This window comes from Artibeus jamaicensis, unplaced genomic scaffold (assembly GCF_021234435.1).
Source record: "Artibeus jamaicensis isolate MK-2021 breed Jamaican fruit bat unplaced genomic scaffold, CSHL_Jam_final contig_1998, whole genome shotgun sequence".
NCBI lineage: Eukaryota > Metazoa > Chordata > Mammalia > Chiroptera > Phyllostomidae > Artibeus > Artibeus jamaicensis.
Genome location: NW_026521407.1, coordinates 12,273,396 through 12,293,190, shown reverse-complemented (window position 1 = coordinate 12,293,190; position 19,795 = coordinate 12,273,396). Strand labels below are relative to the sequence as shown.

At 36.3% G+C, this 19,795-nt stretch overlaps 1 protein-coding gene across 1 annotated transcript in view; it reads left to right on the top strand.

The window, feature by feature from the left end:
- Positions 1 to 19,795, top strand: part of BRIP1 (BRCA1 interacting helicase 1) — a 115,183-nt gene that overhangs the window by 55,323 nt on the left and 40,065 nt on the right. The window contains exons 12-14 of the mRNA XM_037163755.2: positions 46 to 211; positions 324 to 464; positions 4,746 to 4,907. Coding sequence (XP_037019650.2) covers positions 46 to 211; positions 324 to 464; positions 4,746 to 4,907 — 469 coding nt within the window. The remainder of the gene's footprint in view (positions 1 to 45; positions 212 to 323; positions 465 to 4,745; positions 4,908 to 19,795) is intronic.

Genomic DNA, 19,795 nt, shown 5'->3' with positions numbered 1-19,795 from the left:
GTTTTATTAGTTATGCCATTTAATTACTATTTTACTTTCATTTAGGTTTGCAGATGATTATAAAGTTGCTATTCAACAGACTTATACTTGGATAAATCTCACTGATACTTCAGATAAAAATGGGTTGTTTGCGGTACCAAAAAATAAGAAACGTTCACGACAGAAAACTGCAGTTCATGTGCTAAACTTTTGGTGCTTAAATCCAGCTGTGGTAAGCTGATCGTTACACATAAAAATTCTGTCTTCTAACTCAATACAAACAATTAAATAAACATGTTCTACTTCTTTAAAGATTTTATATATCAAATGTTGTTTCCTTCTAGGCCTTTTCGGATATTAATGGCAAAGTGTGGGCGATTGTTTTGACATCTGGGACATTATCACCAATGAAATCCTTTTCATCAGAACTTGGTGTTACATTTACTATCCAACTGGAAGCTAATCATATCATTAATAATTCACAGGTTAGGATTTTTTTAAAAGGCTTTCTGTGGTTTTTTGACCTTAGTATAATTCTACATAAACAAATTGGAAGGTACCTAAGTACTAGCAAACAGATCCTGATAGGAAATTCAACATTTCAGTTTTAGAATAAAAGAAAATCTGTTTTGATAGTGTCAACAAAAAAGAAATACTAATAAATGCATTCCTTCAACCCAGTGATTAAAAAATACACTTTGGATGCACAGACTATATTACAATTTCCTAATTTAAATGTTTTACTGTTTTTAAGCGAAAATTAAAAACAAAACAAAATTCAGTTTCTGTATTATAGTTCCTATTGTTTAACGATTTGTTCATGTGTTTCTCTTTTTCATTAGACTATAGTATAACCTTTTTCTTCTCTTTATGTCCACATTTTCCCACAGCACCTACAGTCATATCTGGCATTAGTTAGCAGTTGTTCAGCTCTTGTCTGACAACTGAAATGAATTAGAAGTACTCTTATGAGTCCTGTGACTTAAGATTTTAATTTTTATAACAATACCATATAAATGTTATTTTAGTTTTGCTAGGAATGCTTTAATTATCATTTGTTGATCTGTCTTCTGTTTGTTTTTTTTGAAGAAGTAATTTAAAGCAGTTAGCTACGTGTTTCACACCACCTCTGTGCCTAACACTATTCTAATACTTTATGAAGATGTAGTTTTCAACCAGGGTATGTTTGTGGGGACATGTTTGTTTCTCACAGTTACTTGGGTGGTGCTACTGGCATTTAGTAGTTGAGAGCCTGAATAAGCTTCTTTATAACTAAGAATTGTGCTTTCCCAAATGCCAGAGTGCTCCTGTTTACAAACATTGCTGTGAACTATAATGAAGGAAAAATATATGTTCCACATTTTAAAGCTGCTCTCTTTAAAGGCTCAAATAAATATAGGAAGTTATTAATAAATCATAGTATATGAGCCTATATGTTCATTCATTTGTTGATTCACCAGATTTTTATTTTAAAAATTATAAACTTTAGAAGTAGAAAACAATACTCATATCGTAAACATCTTATATCTTCACCTAGATTCATCAATTGTTAACATTTTGTGTGTGTGTGTATATACACACACACATATATGAGAGAGAGAAGAGAAATAATCCAAAGTGTTAAAAGTTACATATGTGTGCAATATATATGTAATATGTGTGTAATACACATATAGCACATTTTTTGATAAACTGTTAAAAAGTAATGTGGAAACATCATGACACCTTGCCTTTAATTAGTTTAGCACGTCTCTCCTAAGAATAAGTACATAATCTTACATAACCACAACACCGTGACCGTGCCCAACAAATTTAATATTGATAGAAGAGAGTCAATATTTCTGTTTCTCCGTTACTCTCAAAATGCCTTTTAACCTATTTATTTTTCTTATTCTTAATCCAGGGTCCAAATAAGTATTATATATTGCATTTGTTTTTTGTGCTCTTTAGTCTTTAAAATAGTTTTCTTTCCCTTTTTTCTGGTCTTTCTGACATTTTATAAAGAATTCAAGTCACCAGGTGTCTTGAGGAATGGCTTATAATCTGGATTTTTCTGGTTGTTTCCTCATGATGATTCAGGTTAAACAGTTTGGTAAGAATACTATACAGGTTGTATTGTTACTTTCATTGCATTATGTCAGGAAACAGTATCAGTTTTTCATATTGCTAGTTGACATTTAAGTAGAAGTTGGTTAATATGGTATTCATTACATGTCATCTTGCAAAATGTACTTCAATCTCATACATCATTTTTTAGTATATTTTATTGATTATGCTATTACAGTCGTCCCATTTTTTTCTCTCATTTATCCTTCTCTGCTCTGCGCCCCCACCCACCAGCATTCCCCCACCCCTTAGTTCATATCCAAGGATCGTACATATAAGTTCTTTGGCTTCTCCATTTCCCATACTATTCTTAACCTCCCCCTGTCTATTTTCTACCTACCATTTATGCTTCTTATTTCATGTACCTTTTCCTCTATTCTTCCCCTACCCCTACCCACTGCTAACCCTCCATGTGATCTCCATTTCTGTGATTCTGTTCCTGTTCAGCTGTCTGCTTAGTTTGTTTTTGATTTTTAGGCTCAGTTGTTGATAGTTGTGAGTTTGTTGTCATTTTACTGTTCATATTTTTGATCATCTTTTTCTTAGATAAGTCCCTTTAACATTTCATATAATAAGGGCTTGGTGATGATGAATTCCTTTAACTTGACCTTAACTGGGAAGCACTTTATCTACCCTTTCATTCTAAATGATAGCTTTGCTAGATAGAGTGATCTTGGATAAAGGTCCTTGCCTTTCATTATCTGGAATACTTTTTTCCAGTCCCTTCTTGCTTTTAAGCTTTCTATTGATAAATCAGCTGATAGTCTTATGGGAACTTCTTTGTAAGTAACTGTCTCCTTTTCTCTTGCTGCTTTCAAGATTCTCTCCTTATCTTTAATTTTAGTTAATTTAATTATGACATGTCTTGATGTGTTCCTCCTGGGGTCCAAATTTTGGGGGGCTCTCTGAACTTCCTGGACTTCTGGAAGACTGTTTCCTTTGCCAGATCAGGGAAGTTTTCTTTATTATTTTTTCAAATAAGTTTTCAGTTTTTTGCTCTTCCTCTTCTCCTTCTGGGACCCCTATGATTCAGATGTTGGGACATTTAAAGTTGTCTCAGAGGTTCCTAAGCTTCTTATTTTTTTGAATTCGTGTTTATTCTATTCTGGTTGAATATTTATTTCTTTGTTCTGTTCCAAATCATTCATTTGAGTCCCAGTTTCCTTCCCTTCACTGCTGTTTCCCTGTATATTTTTCTTTATTTCACTTTGCAAAGCCTTCACATCTTCCTCTATTTTGCGTCTGTACTCATTTGTTTCTGTGAGCATCCTGAATACCAGTGTTTTGAACTCTGCATCTGATAGGTTGGCTATCTCCTTGTCACTTTGTTCTTTTTCTGGAGTTTTGATTTGTTATTTCATGTGGGCCATATTTCTTTGTTTCGGGGTGCCTGTTACATTGTAAGGGGTGGAGCCTTAAGTATTCACTGGGGTGGGGCAACCCAAGTTTCTGAGTTGTGATGCTGTATGTGGGGGAGGAGTCAGAGAGGAAACAATGCCCCGTGCTCAACATTTGGCCTGCTTTCAGTCACTTCCCCTGTTATCCACAAGCAAATTGGGCCCTTCTGGTGCTGATTCCTGGGTGGGTGGGTTTATGTATGTTCTAGGACCTCGTGGGTCTCTCCAGCAAACTCTCCTATGAGGCTGGGAATTTCTGCCACCATCACAACACCCACAGGTTTTTATAGCCAGAGGTTTTGAGGCTTTAGTTTCCCGTGCTGGAGCCCTGGGTTGTGTGGTCTGTCTTACTCCCCATTTGTTTCTCCTTGCTTATCCGCACACAAATGTTGGACTACCTGGTCCTCCAGGCACTGCCTTGCTGCTTGTCCTCTCCGCCAGGCTGCCCATGTCCTCACCTCCTACCAGTCTGTATGAATGTTTCTTAACTCCTTGGTTGTTGGACTTCCATACAGTTTGATTTTCTGGCAGTTCTGGTTATTTTTGTTTTTAAATTTGTTGTCCTTCTTTTGGTTGTGCAAGGAAGCTAAGTTTATTTACCTATGCCTCCATCTTGGCTGGAAGCCTCATACATCATTTCAAAATACAGTACTATTATACTTTTCAGCAATCTGAAGTCTTTGTATTGCCTGTAGATTACTACTAAAGTCTGTTCTTTCTCTTGATCAAATTAACTACACTAAGATTAGAACTGTATGAGTTAAAGGAATTGCATAGAACTGTAAAATTTGGTGGGCTTGATGTTTTATGACTACAGATCACTGAGCATCAGTGAATTTGTGAAAGAGTAGTTTCTTTCCTAGTTGAGTGTTAGAAACTTGTTCATATGAGTTCATCCCAACCCTCACCTCTAATATTTTGGAACTCTTTCTAATTTATCCATTTCATTTGTCCACACCACCCAACAAAATTCTGTTACATGTTTAATCATGCAAAACTATTTAGGGAATAGAAAACTGAAACCTTTTTTGCTTTCAAAAAGGAGAATTCAATGATCTGCCTAAAAGTAAAACTTCTATAAATTAAATCTCTATATAACTATATAAAAGTAATAGAAAAAACTCCAACAATTTAGAAATAAAGTTCCTGTAAACTTGTTGTTTGATTTTCTTTTGACATGTAGGTAATTAAAGCTCCCAACTGAATCCTATTTTGCCAGCCTAGTCTAGGCATAACTCTAATACTGATACATTTCTATTCCAGGTTTGGGTTGGCACCATTGGCTCAGGCCCCAAGGGTCGGAGTCTCTGTGCTACCTTCCAGCACACAGAAACGTTCGAGTTCCAGGATGAGGTGGGAGCGCTCGTGTTGTCTGTGTGCCAGACTGTGAGCCAAGGCATTTTGTGTTTCTTGCCATCATACAAGGTAGGGAAATATTTATTTTTTTAATTTTATTATTATTATTCTTAATAGTTCATTTGGATTGTATTTTTTTCCATTGCCATTTATCACCCTTGTACCGTCTTCTACCTCTACCACCTCCCACCCCTAGCAATCACCACAGTCACATCTGTGTCCATTTCTTTTTCTTTTTTGCTTGGTTCTTCCATTCCCCAAACCCCCTACCCACCCAGACTGTCAGCATGCTCTCTATTTATGAGCCTGTCTCTGTTTTGCTTGTTAGTTCAGCTCGTTCATTATATTGCACAGATGAGTGAAATCATATGGTGCTTGTCTTTGACTAGCTTATTTCACTTAGCATAATGTTCTGCAGGTCCATCCTTGCTATCGCAGAGAAAATTTTTCTTTGTTTTTACAGTTGAGTAGTATTCCATTGTGTAAATCTACCACCGCTGTTTTATCTACTCATTACTGATAGGCACTTGACTGCTTGCAAATCTTGGCTATTTAAAATAACACTACAATGAACATAGGGACTCATATAGTCTTTTGAATTCGTGTTTTGGGTTTCTTTGGATAAATTCCCCAGAAGTGGAATTGCTGGGTCATAAGGGAGTTCCATTTTTAATTTTTTGAGGTAACTGCATACTGCTTTCCACAGTGGCTGTACCAGTCTGCATTCCTGCCATCTTTTGCCTTTAAAAAATCATGTGGGATTACCATGATGAGCTTCCTAGGGTCAGAAGCAAGGCAGGGGAATTACAGTTTTCTAAACATCATATATTGTTTTCCTTATTTATTGATTGAGGCACTGACTATTTTCTCACTGTTTTACTTGACAGTCTAAAAGACTAAAAGGTTTTTGAGCTACGTTAGTTATGTACCCTCATAAGAGGACATTGTATGCATATGGGATTTTTATTTTTAGGGGCAACTTGATATTCTCATAGTTTAAGAGAAAAGGAGCATTCTTTCTTACTATCATAAATTTGCACTTTTGAAAGTTTCAGTAATCTGAATCTTTTTTTTTTGCCTGTGTACTTCATGTGTCTGGCTAGAAAAAATTATTTTTTCTTGTTTTTAGACTCACTCTGATTCTTAATATTTTCTTCAGTTAAGTTGAGTTATATCATATATTTCAGTCCTAATATTCAAAGAATTAAGACCACATATAATTTCTGAGAATAATATATTTAGCAAAATCAAAGCTAAGCCCTGGCTCACGTGGCTCAGTGGATTGAGTATCAGTCTGCGAACCAAAGGGTCACTGGTTTGATTCCCAGTTGGGACACATGCCTGGGTTGTGGGTCAGGTGCCCAGGAAGGGTTGTTTGAGAGGCACCCACACATTGATATTTCTCTTCCTCTCTTTCTACCTCTCTTCCCCTTTCTCTAAAAATAAATAGATAAAATCTTTAATAAAAAAAATCAAAGTTGAATCCTAATGTAGAGAAGTGGCTATTTTTTTCCCATATAAAGTTTTATATACATATATATATATGTACACACACACATATATACATATACACACACACACACACATATATATATATGTATATTAGAACAGTAGGATAAGCAATAGATTTGAATGCAGATACTGGTTTTAGCTTTTCTGCTGCCTCTCCATCTGTATACATACTGCTGTGGTCTGTGTGTGTCCCCCCAAATTTTATGCTGACGTCCTAATCCCAAAGATGATGACCCTAGGTGGTGGGGCCTTTTGGAGGTGCTTACGTTATGAGAAAAAAAAATCCTTATGAATAAGGTTAATGTCCTATAAAAGAGGCTCCAGACAGGTCCCTTGTCCCTTCCACCATGTGAGGACACAGTAAGAAGGCACCAGCTATGAAGGAGGAAGAGGGCCCTCACCAAACGTGACCAACACTAGTGTCTTGATCTTAGACTTTCCAGCCTCCAGAACTGTAAGCAATAAATTTCTGTTGTTTACAAGCTCCCCAGTCAGGAGTATTTTGTTATAGCAGCCTGAAGGGGGCTAAGAGACATAATTTGTTAGCTGGAGATGCAGTAATTAGTCCTCCTGTAGATAAACTAAAGGAATTGCTTTTAGAAGCAATCAGATTTTTAAATTAGAATTTCTGAAAATAAAATAGACATAAACATCTTAAAAATTCTTAATAGAAAGCAGTATTTATTCCTGAGTGTGAACATCTACACTCAATAGTTATATTAAGGAAAACCAATAATAAAGCCTGTAACTAAAGTAAAGCAAAATCTCAACACATTAATAAAACCTTTTATATTTTCCAATCACAGTTGTAAAAAGTGAGCCAGGAAATGCCCAGTTGAGTAAATGAACAATTTCATTTTTTTGCTAGGCTTCAAAGACATGGTAAGAATGATTCTTTATATGCAAGGAACCAGCTTGGTATGTTTTTTTCTCAGTATGTACAAAGGAGAACCAAATCTTATGTAAGGTATTTAAATGGACAATAATGTAATTGTCAGTGAAAAAGTTCCAGTTGAAAAGAAAAGTTACAGGCTGTTGAACAACACACCATACCTTCTGGTAACAGCGCTCTCAAGTGATTTAATTTTCATGAGCTGGTTTAGTAGTTTAAAACATTCTAATTATTGACATTTTGAGGTGAAATACTATCACTTGATAGAAGGAAAGTAATACTCTACAAATAAATGGAATGTCACCTCCTAATTTAATTTTTTTGGAACAGATAGTAGCACAGTATTAATTTTATAGTTGTTGAAATTGACTATTGCTTATTGGGTGACTTTAGAGACTGTGACATTTAAATATACTTTTTTACAGATTTTTAGTATATTGCTTGGATATTAACTCTATAATACATACAAAAGTTTTCCCAGTTTTTCACTTATTGAATTCATAATTGTAATTTTTGAAGCTTTTGTTATCAAATTGATTCCCATACATAACTAAATAATAATAAAATGATTATAGTGATAAACAGTGATTCCCTGCCTCACTCTTCCTCCTTCCCAGTCCCACACCTCAGAGGCTCCTCAGATCTTTGATCTGTTCCTCTCATTATTTATTTTTATTGTGGTAAAATATGCATAACGTAAAATTTATTGTTTAAATCGTTTTTTAATCCTCACCCAAACTTTTGTGTTTTATTGATTATTAGAGAGAGAGAGGAAAAGGGAAGGAGGAAGTGGGAGAGACAGAGAGAGAGGAGAGAAATATTGATGTGAAGGAGAAACATAAATGTGAGAGAGAAACTGACCCATCAGTGGATCAGTTACCTCCCACATGTGCCCTGACTGGTGATTGAACCTGCAGCCTAGGTATGTGCCCTGACTGGAAATCAAACTCAAAACCTTTTGGTGTAAGAGACGATGCTCTAACTAATTGAACCACTTGGCCAGGGGTTAGTTATAACCCTTTAACATTTTTTAAAATAATTTGTTGATTTTAGAGAGAGAAGGGAAAAGGGATAGAGACAGACAGATATTGATTTGTTGTTCCACTCAGTTATTTGCATTTATCAGTTGACTCTTGTATGTGCTATGATTGGAGATTGAACCTGCAACCTTGGTGTGTCAGGACAATGCTCTAAACAACTAAGCTACCTGGTCAGGGCTTTGGTTACAATAGTTAATGTTGATATATAGTTAATCTTCATAATAATGACCAATGCATTTTTTTTTGGCTTGACATTTCAGATTGGCAGTTTTTTAATTTAAATAATTTTGGGTATTGTCTGGTGGAAAATAACCTTGATGAAATGGTAGTCTCTAAACACCCTTATCGGGGTATCCTAAAAGTAATGGGACAGAGAGAAGCTGGCAAGCCAAAAATTAATATGCTTGAATCACATAGTTTATTAAATAAATTTAAAACACACACTGAGCAAAGGGGAAAAGTTGAGGGAACACGTTTAGGATAGAATCCAAGTGGATAGAAGGATCACATTACTTAAATCCTGAGTTATGGATTTCTGTCTTTGTCACATAAGATGCCCTTGTAGATAGTGTGTTTACAGAGACTAGAAATGAGGTTTGGGCAAGGTGACTCAATAGATGGAAAGTGCTCAAGACTAAATGACACACACTTTTATTAGAGAAAAGTAGGGGCAAGGGCATTGGCCACACCTGTGGTTCAGCAGTCAGCCTGCTGGGCAGCTGTGGATTTGATTTTCTTTACTCAGGCAGAGTATACATGGCCCACGATGGGTGGCTAAATTAATATTTCATGAATATTGAGTGCTTTATGTGACTCAGATGTGTTTACTATGTCTTGAATTTTTGGTGGTCCGTGTATATATATTATATCTTGAATATTAAGTGTTTCCTTGATTCATCCATTTCTTTCTATCTGTGTTCATAAATACATGCTATACTTATTTTATCTGTTTAACGCATCTTACGGGTTTTCAGCTTCTAGCTATGGTGTAAACATCTTATGAGTTTTACCCATCCATTTTGCTTCTTGTCTTTTATAAAAGAATTTGAATAATCTCAAATATACAAATATGCACATTACAGATGTGAGTTCTCGTAGTCTCTTGCCTTCAATTTTAAGGTGCCTGATATTATGATTACCACATTTTTAAAAAGATTTTATTCACTTATATTTAGAGGGGAAGGGAAGGAGAGAGGGAGAGAAATATGTGTATGGTTGCCTCTAGCGTGTCCCCCCGGGAACTGGCCTGCAGCCAAGGCATGTGCCCTGACTGGGAATTGAACCACAACCTTCTAGTTCGTAGGCCCACGCTCAATCCATTGAGCTATACCAGCCAGGTCATGATTACCACATTTTTAAACTTTCAAAAGAGACAGAGCTTTCTATAGGAAATGGTGAATGAATGGATAGAGCTCATACCAATGCATCAGCATTTGCCTTGGTACAATGTACTATTAGTGAGTTTTTAGATATAAAATTGGCCTCATTTGACTGGTTGAGATTTTAGCTTGAAGATGGTATAACTAGGAAGTCAGGGTAACATGACAGATATGAAGGGGAAAATATCATCAAGGAAAAGATTCTCCAGATAGCAGCTCCATGTACAAAAGGCTATAAGTCATGTCAATTTCTTAAAAAAAAAAAAAAAAGACTTTTTTAGAGCAGTTTTAGGTTCACAGTAAAATTGAGTGGTCAGTACAGAGCTCCCATATGCCCCCTGCCCCAACACATGCATTTTTCTGGCACTAGCTCCATCACTTTCCAGAGTGGTACATTTATGATATTCGATGAATTTATATCACCAAAGCCCTTAGTTTACATTAGGGTTGCCCTTGGTGTTATACATTCTACGAGTTTTTTTATAAATGTATGCTGACAGGTATCCACCATTATAGTATCACACACAGTAGTTTCGCTGCCTTAAAAAAAATTCTCTGTGCTCCATCTATTCATTCCTCCCTGTCACCAATCCTCAGCAACCACTGGTCTTTTTACTGTCTTCATATGGTTGGAATTATACAATATGTAGCCATTTCATATTAGCTTCTTTCACTTAGTATTATGAATTGAATGTTCCTTCATGTCTTTTCTCAGCTTCATAGCTCTTTTTAGTGCTGAATATTATCTTATTGTCTGGATACACTACAGTTTCTTCATTTACCTGCTGGAGGATGTCTTGGTTGTTTCCATGTTATGAATAAATGTGCTGTGAACATCTGTGTGCAGGGCTTTCTGCTTTATTATTCCATCATTCTAGGTGATTCCATCTTTCTTCTGTTTTCTTATTTTAGTTTTTTTTACCATTATACCATATGATCTCACCTTTAACAGGAAGATAAACAACAAAACAAACAAGCAAACAGAATAAAAACAAAGACACTGAAATAGAGAACAAGTGGGCAGTGACCAGAGGGGAGAGGGAAGGGAATTTAAGGGGGAAAATGGGGAGGGATTTTGAGGAACAAGTATGAAAGACACAGGGATGAGGACTGGGGGGTGGGAAATGGGAGGGAAGTGGGGAGACAGGGCGGGGGGGCTGGGATGGGAGAAATAGACAAAAAACTGTACTTGAAAAATAACTAAATTTAAAAAAGAAATAATTGATGAGTAATAATGGCTAATTATGGAATGATTTGTAAGATATTGAAATAGTTGAATGTTTTAAGGTATAAGAAAAATAATGTCAGTAAGATTTTATAATTACTCTTAGAATTATAAAAGAATTCTGTTAAGCTATATGGTCATTGCAAAATACAGTTGGGTTTTATCCGATTTTTACAGTAAATTTTTGCTTGTTTTGGGGGGGGAAGTTTTCTAAGGAAAAAATGGTGAAATAATCAATCTTGACAGATAGTTAGAAATGTTTAAAATTGAAAAATGGGTGCATCAGACCCTGATAGTATACCAAGACTTAAAAACCTTTAGTATTTCTTTGTTTTCTGAAAAATAAAGCCTGAAATCTTTTGCATTGCCTAGAAGCATTGGTTAGTTTTCGGCTTTCCTACTAGCACGCCCCTATCCGATGTACACCTTTTGAAGGCACATTGCATTGTGAATGCTTTGAACCACCATGCACTTTCATATCCACCTGTGTGTGGTAGGCAGAATTCTAAGACAGCCCCCCAATATTCCTGGCCTCTGGTGTGCACACTCCCATTTATTCAATCAAATACTAATCTAGGTGCTGCTGTGATGGTATTTGCCACAAGAAATCAGAGGGTTATAAGGGGACTAAATGGTAATGGAAAAAAATACAATAAAGATTCAATAAAAGGAAGGAAGGAAGGAAAGAAGGAAGGAAGGGAGGAAGGAAGGAAGGAATTAGTTGACCTTAAGTGACCTTAAGATAGGAAGAGATTTCTAGTTAGTCCTGATCTAATCACAGGTGATGATTTTTGCAGAAGATGAGGTCAGAGACACATGGTCTAGCTTTCCTGAAAGAAACCAGATGTTCGTGTTGTAAACTGGTAGGAGAGGTGGGGCATGTGGCAAGAAATTTTAGGTGTCCTGTAGGAGCTGAGAGCAGTTCTAGCCAATAGCTAGTGGAGAAAAAGGAACAATAGTGGTATAGTTAGTAGGAAATGAATTCTATCACCTACCAGATCTTGAAAGAGGACTCTAAATCCCAGGTGAGAACTGCAGCCCCAGAAGACAGCTTAACTTCAGCCCAGTGAGACCCTGAGCAGAGAATCCAGTTGTGCTGTGCCTACTCTTGTGATCTATGGTAGAATAAATGGGTTGTTTTTATGTTACAACTTTAAAGAAAACTAAGTCCTACTAGAACCATCTTATGGAAAAAAACCAAAAGAACTTTTGGGCCAACTCAATTATAATGTAGGTGCATTGCCCTCATCATAGTTTACTTTAATTATTAGTCTTTTAATAGAGGATAAGAAAGAAAGGGAGTTGGGTGTTTTGGAGTTTTTTTGCATACAATTAATGTACTCAGGTAAGGAATGAAACAGACGAATGTGTGGCTAAATTTATTTGTTCAGATTTCCACCAACATTTAGTAAGCCAACACTTCTTAATTCTAAAGTAGAAAAACTGTTCAAATATATACATTTAACCATATGTTTTCTTCAGACATTGATGAACTTAAGTATGTTGATCAATCAAAAGAAATTCAGAATTTATGTTTTAAAGAATCAGGAATGTGTTCCATACGTAAATAGCTATTGGATCTCTATTATTTTCTGTCCAAAAGATTTCACCAAAGTGGATTATCATGAGGAAATGTATGAGTTATTTTTGAATTTCTATTTTATTCAATTTTTTTACATTGTAAGTATCATTGTGTATTTTTATCAGAATATATCAATAAATGACTGTAAATAAGCATATTAGTATCCGTAGTACAGTTTTTAACTTCTTCGGAGTCCTTGTTCTTTTATCTTTTAACAAAATTATGCGAGGGAATTTTCCTTATGAGAGAGAACTGTAGAACCTTTCATTTTCATTTAGATTGGCAACAAGTAAAAGGGATCTTACTTTCACTTCATATGGTATTCCTCCATTGCATTCTTCCTAGTGCATTACTGACTACATCCAAATTTGTTGAAAATTTGATCCTGAAATATGGCCAAGCCTCTTAAGGTGAAGGCGTTGAGTCAGATATCACCAAATAGCTAGAGTTAGGAAGTAGCTTCAATAGAAATTCATACTTTTGGTTTTCTTATATCTCGTGTTTAAATATAGTAAGAATTAAGGGTATATTCATTTTTACTGTAATTTAAAAAGTTATATAAAAACACTACTACTTTATTTTCAATTATTATTATTTATAAGGAACTGTATTTTATTCCTAACATGTGCCATCTATAGGTACCTGTAACTGAATTAAAAAAGTAAACATTTCTTAAATATTAGTACCTCATGAAATGAATAGTGAAGAATCATCTATGGATGGAAAAACGCAACAGGATTTATGTGTAAGTAAGTTATGTGAAAAAGATTACAAAAGATGGTAGTCTGTTTAGGCAGGCCTATTAAAAGCATTAAGACTTGAGTACTGGCTATTAAAGTGAGTAAATGGCAATATTATAAAGTTAAACACATGCCAAAAAACATTTTCCGGAGGACTAGGATTGTAACAATACCATTAATGAGGGCAAAGAGGTTTTAATGCAATTTGCACTTTCTAAAGTTTCAAAAAGAGGCTTTGAGTCAGTGCGTTATTAATGCGCCGAACATCTGGAACTGTGCAGAAGCCGCAGACAGTGAGCAAGTGCAGGGCTTCCCCACTAGGCTGCATTCTAACGCTCTGCCTCCCTAGTGAGACCCTGGGTTTAAGAAGTTTGAAAAAGTAAAATGACAATAACCAGATAAGGAGGAAATAACATTCCAAAGTGTCCTTTAATTTGTGAGATCTGACTTTAAAAAAAAAAGTCTCTGAGTTTACCGAATCCAAGGAAATGATGTGAACACCAAATCGTAGATTAAATCATCTATCACTATATGAGGGCTAGTCTCTCAGTGTGTGAATACTATTCTTTATGAGCTAAGTAAGTGATTTTATAACAGACAAACTTCACATTTCTCATGCACAGTAAGTCATCAGACCCGAGAGATGGCTCTGTGTCATGGTACTTCCCTCTAAGGTATTTGACTTTTAGGTACCTAGTTGGGATACTTAGGAGAATTTAAAAACCCCTTGAATTTTGTGTGTGCTTAGTTATTGCATGGTTTCTCTGGCAAGGGGAGTGGTTAGGATGTGTAGGTGTGACGTCTGAGTGCCACCTGTGGCAGTGATGGAAAGGCTGTAGACAAACATTTTTGTTATCTCAGACTGAAAATTTGCTATAGACTATTTTCATCAAAATAATATTTTTGCTACATTTTCTAAATGCAGTAAGAAGCCATTTGAGGCTTTAGACTTAATTTTAAAGGTGTTATGCTGGTTTTGGTATGGAAATGGACTGTGGAGAGTAAGATGACTATGTTAGTCCACTGATAACTCATGTGAGAGATGGCGCTGCCTTGGACCACTGCGGTAGCAGTATGTTTGGAGTCTAGATGTATTTGAAAGTAGTGCTAGCAGGATTTGCTGATAGATTGGATGTGCCGTATGATAGAAAGAAGGAGTAAGGTTTTCTTGGTGGGCTTTTTCTTTATATGTAGTTACTGGAGGTCAATCTCACCTATGTGCATTTTTAAAAACATTTTATTTACTTATTTTTAGGGAGAAGGGGAGGGAGAGAGAAAGAAAGGGAGAGAAACATCAGTGTGTGGTTGCCTCTCAAATGCCCCCACTGGGGACCTGGACCGGAACCCGGGCATGTGCCCTGACTGGGGATCGAACCGGTGACTCTTTGGCTTGCAGGCTGGCACTCAGTCCACTGAGCCACACCAGGCAGGGCCTATGTGCATTCTTTCAGTAACATTTATTGTCTTGGTTTCCCAGTTTATAATTCAGTTCTGTTCTCTCCTCTCAGTGCCACATTCTGAGGGGAAAACTCACTTGCGTGTGTCTCCTCTGTTCTCAGCAGTGTACTGCAGCACACTTCACTTACGACTAGATGTGTAAGTTTTTATACATCAACCAATTCCTTGACCCCAGCTACAATTTAACTTATTTCTGACACTACCCACCTAGAGATAGTATCGGATCCCACAAGTGAAGGGCTCAGTCCCACAAGCCTGCCTCCACTTGCAATGCCAATCTCAGATTCAGATTGTATCTGTGCTTCTGACTGGCTCTAGATGGGAAGTTCCCACAACCCCTGCCTTGGGTTCAGTTAATTTGCTAGAATGGTTCACAGAACTCAGAGAAGCATTGGCTTACATCTACCAGTTTATTATAAAAGACATTATAAAGGATATGATGAACAGCTAGATGAAGAAGTATATGGGGTGAGGTCTGGAAGGATCTCAAGCATGGGAATTTCTCTCTTTGTGGAACTGAATGTTTCCCCTCTTCCACCAAGCGTGCGGAGGAAGCTCCCTGAACTGTGTGTTTTTGGATTTTTATGGAGGTTTCCTTACGTGGGCATGATTGATGAAATCATTGGCCATTGGTGGTTGATTCAACCTCTAGCCTTCTTCCCTCCCTGGCAGTCAGGTATGGGGCTGAGAGTTCCAACCCTCTAACAACATGGTTGATTCTCCTGACATGCAACTGCCATCCTTAGGTTACTTGAGGGCTGTCCAAAAGTCTAATTAATATACACTCAGGTGTGGTTGAAAGAGACTTCTTATAATTTCACCTTTCTGGCTCTGAAGCTATTTTAGGATCTGGGAATAAAAGATGTCCCTACAGCTCTTATTGCTCAGGAAGCCCTGAGGGTTTTAGGAGCTCCGTTCTAGAGTAGAGATAAAGACCAAATATATATTTCTTAGTATCAATCAAAAATCACATTCAGTCATACACTCAATGTCAGATTAACGTATCTGAGAGTCTCAAAGGCAACAAATTTGTAAACTTTCCTCCCAGTCTTGGCTGTTTTCCTCTGTTGCCTTTATGAGTGAATGGTACCACAATCTGTGTTTGGATTAATCAGATAACCAGAGGCATGATCATCTGAATTTTGATATCGGATTGGCCAAAAAGTCTGTTACATTTTTTTTCCATAAAATATAAGGCACATTTTTTATTTTCACCAATAACTTTATTGATTTGGATATTCTGAGTATGTTTGCTCCCTTCCATGTGGTATAACACTGAATGTTCTCAATTATTGCCTTGATTTGATCACTGTCAACTTCAACTGGTCTACCCAAATGCAGAGCATTGTCCAGAGAGAAATCTCCAGCACAAAACTTCTCAAACCACTTTTGACACATTTGATCAGTCACAGCACCTTCTCCATACACTGCACAAATCTTTTTTTATGTTTCAGTTGCATTTTTACCTTTCTTAAAGTAATAAAGCATAATATGTAAAAGATGTGTATTTTCTTCCATCTTCAATGTTGAAATGGCTACATAAAAATTCACTAATTTTCCTGTAAACCCTTCACCCTTTTTCCTTCACAGGAACAATTATAAAGGACACATGGGCAATAACAAGGGTGGGTAGAAACAGGGGAAGGAGGTGGGGAGGGCTGGGGTGGTGGGGAGGGAGGGATGGGGGAAGGCAGAAAATTACTTGAACAACAATAAAAAATGTTTAACGAATTCACCAATTTTAATAACTTTCTTTTTAAATGCATGCTGATATGACAGCTGTCACAATACAGTCTAACAGAATTGTATCAAATGAAGTAAAGACAACTAAGCACTACTAGAGCCATCTTATGGAGAAAAACCAAATGAACTTTATGGCTAATCCAATATTTTATAAACTCACTTTCTCTACAACATTATTTTCAAAAAGGTGCAATCATGACTCACATATAAATATAAAGTGAACATCTGTCAAAGAGTTTATTCAATTAATTGATTAATGAGGGAATGAATAGATGTTAATTAAAGCTGATTCAGAGAGCATTTGAAGGAGCTATGTACTTACAGGCAATTAAATAAAGGAATGGAATATAAGATTGCAGGCCTGGATATAAAACTGGTTAATGCCCTGGCTGCTGTAGCTCAGTGGATTGAACATGGGCCTGAGAACCAAAAGATCATGGTTCGATTCCCCATCAGGGCACATGCCTGGGTTGCAAGCCAGTTCCCAGCAGGGGATGCACCAGAAGCAACCATACATTGATATTTCTCTCCTGCTCTCCTTCCCTTCCCTTCTAAAGATAAATAAATAAAATTTTAAAAAAACTGGTTAATGTACTACAGGCTAATAAACTGTAACCTTTGGGGTTACCTGTTCTCCTAGATAGAAATTATTTGCATTTCTACTGGACAAAATATGTAAATTCAAATAATTTCAGTAAGTGTAGATCTTAACAGTATACAGTGAGTTTGGTCAAGTCCATTTCCCTATATAATGCTCGGACAGATTTTTGCCTGCATATGAAATTGAAAGGTTGTGCTGCATACTTTTCCTTCCTTTCAAGTTTGCATAGTTCTTTTTTTTTTAACACTTTCTAATTCAAGCTATATCCATTTCTGGATTACTATATTAGTAGCCTGAATGTACCCATTGTTACCCCTCTAATTCACCAATATTAATATAAAAATAGTATTGTTTTTCATTAAATTATGAACTATAATGTGTGTGATGTGTAAATTTAATAGGTACATTTCAAATAATAGTAAAATGAACATCTAAGTATTGACCACTCAACAAGAAATAGAACATTATTCCTACATGGAATAATGTTCCATGTACCCCCTCACAATTATATCCTCTCATCCTGGAAGATACGAGTGCTGCTTATTTTTTTAAGAAATGGTTTATAGATATGCCTAAATAATAATAGTTTTTGACCTTGGTATGAATAAAATTATTTGTATGTTATCTATCTGTAATTTGCTTTTTTAACTCAATACCTCTAGATTTCTGTTATTCTCATTGGTACATGTGTTACTAATTTATTCATTTATACTATAGTATAATATGTATATATTTTTGTGCATGTGCGGATGTGTTTTACTTTCAATCTTTAAAACGGCGGTAAAATATACATAACAAGACCTGCTGTTTAACTATTTTTAATTGTACAATTTAGTGTTATTAATTATGTTTGCAATATTATACCACCGTTACTATTATCCATTTCCAAAGCATTTTCACCATCTCAATTAGAAATTCTGTATCCACTGAACAATAACCCCTCATTCTCTCCACCCTCAAGCCCTGGCAACTCTTATTCTACTTACTTTTTCTATCAATTTTTCTGTTTTAGGTACCTCATAAAAATAAAATCGTACAATATTTGTCCTTTTGTATCTGGCTTACTTCACTTACCATTACGTTTTCAAGGTTCATCCACATTGTAGCATGAATTAGAATTTTATTACTTTCTATGGGTGAATACTGTCTTATTATATGTATATACTAGTTTGTTTTATCCATTTATCTGTTGATGACTGCTCGGGTTGTTTCTACCTTTTGTCTATTATGAATAATACTGCTATGAATAATGATATACAGCTATCTGTTCAAATGCCCACCTTAGTTATTTTGTAATATACCTTGCTGGATCATATTATAGTTTTATGTTTATAAGCTTTTTAAAAAAATATTTTATTTATTTATTTTTCTAGAGAGGGGAAGGGAAGGAGAAAGATTGGGAGAGAAATATCAATGTATGGTTGCCCGTCATGCATTCTCTGCTGGGAACTGGCCTGCAACCCAGGCATGTGCCCTGACTGCGAATCGAACCGCGATACTCTGGTTCGCAGGCCCGCGCTCAATCCACTGAGCTACGCCAGCCAGGGCTTATGTTTATAAACTTTTTGAGGAACTCCAAACCATTTATCACCGTGGCTGTACCATTTTGCATTCCCACCAGCAATGTACGAGGATTGCAATTTCTCCACATCTTCGCCAACACCTCTTTTCTATTATTTTGATAGTAGTCATCCTAATGGGTGTGAGGTAGTTAGAACCTCATTGTAGTTTGGGTCACTGAGGTTGGGCATCTGTTTTCTGCTTCTTGGCCATTTGTCTTTGAAGAAGAGTAAATTCCAACCCTTTGCCCGTTTTTGAACTGGATTGTTTGTTTTTAAGTTGTAGGCGTTCTTTATCTATACTGGATATAACCTCTTAGCAGATATATGAATTGTAAATATGGTCTCCCATTTTGTGGATTACCTTTTCACTTTCTTGATAGTTTTCTCTAATTTGCAAAGTTTTTAAATTTTCACGATGTCCAATTTATGCTTTTCTTTTCTTACCCATGCTTTTTGGTGTCTTATTCAGAAAATCATTGCCAGATTCATTGTCCTGAAGATTTTGTCCTGTGATTGGTTTCTAAAAGTTATAGTTTTAGGTCTTACATTCATAGGTGTTTGGTATTTTTAAGTTAATTTGTGTCTGGTATAGGCAGGGTGTAACCCTTCTATCAGGGGCAAGAAGGGTCCATTGATGAACCCCCTACTGAATTTTTAAAGTGGAGATGTAAGTGGGTTCATATTTTGAAAATATTGCTTCAGCTGAAATGACCTAAGAGTGATAGATATGACCCAAGAAATCCATTTAGGAGATGATTAGAGTAGATCTTCAAGAGATTATGATAGCTAGAACTAAGTTGGTATCTTTGGATACAGAGAGATACTTAGAAGGAAACAAAATTAACAAGGTTAATAGATTGAATATGAGAAATGCCAGGAGGCTTTTATTTTTTTCCCACTGGCTTTGCATTATTGACTTTTTAAAAAAAGATTCCATCTATTTATTTTTAGAGAGAGGGGAAGGGAGGAAGAAAGAGAGGGGAAGGGAGGGATATTTTTCACTTAGAAACATCCCTGTGAGAGAGAAACATTGATCAGCTGCCTCTTGTACATGCGCCGACCCGGGACCACAAGCACAACCCAGGCATGAACCCTGGCGGGCACTCCAACCAGCAGCCTTTCCCTTTGCAGGACGACACTCAACCAGCTGAACCACACTGCTCAGGGCTTGACTCTTAATCAGAGCTGCATTGCTGTTAGACTATGTGGTTAATCTGATAAAG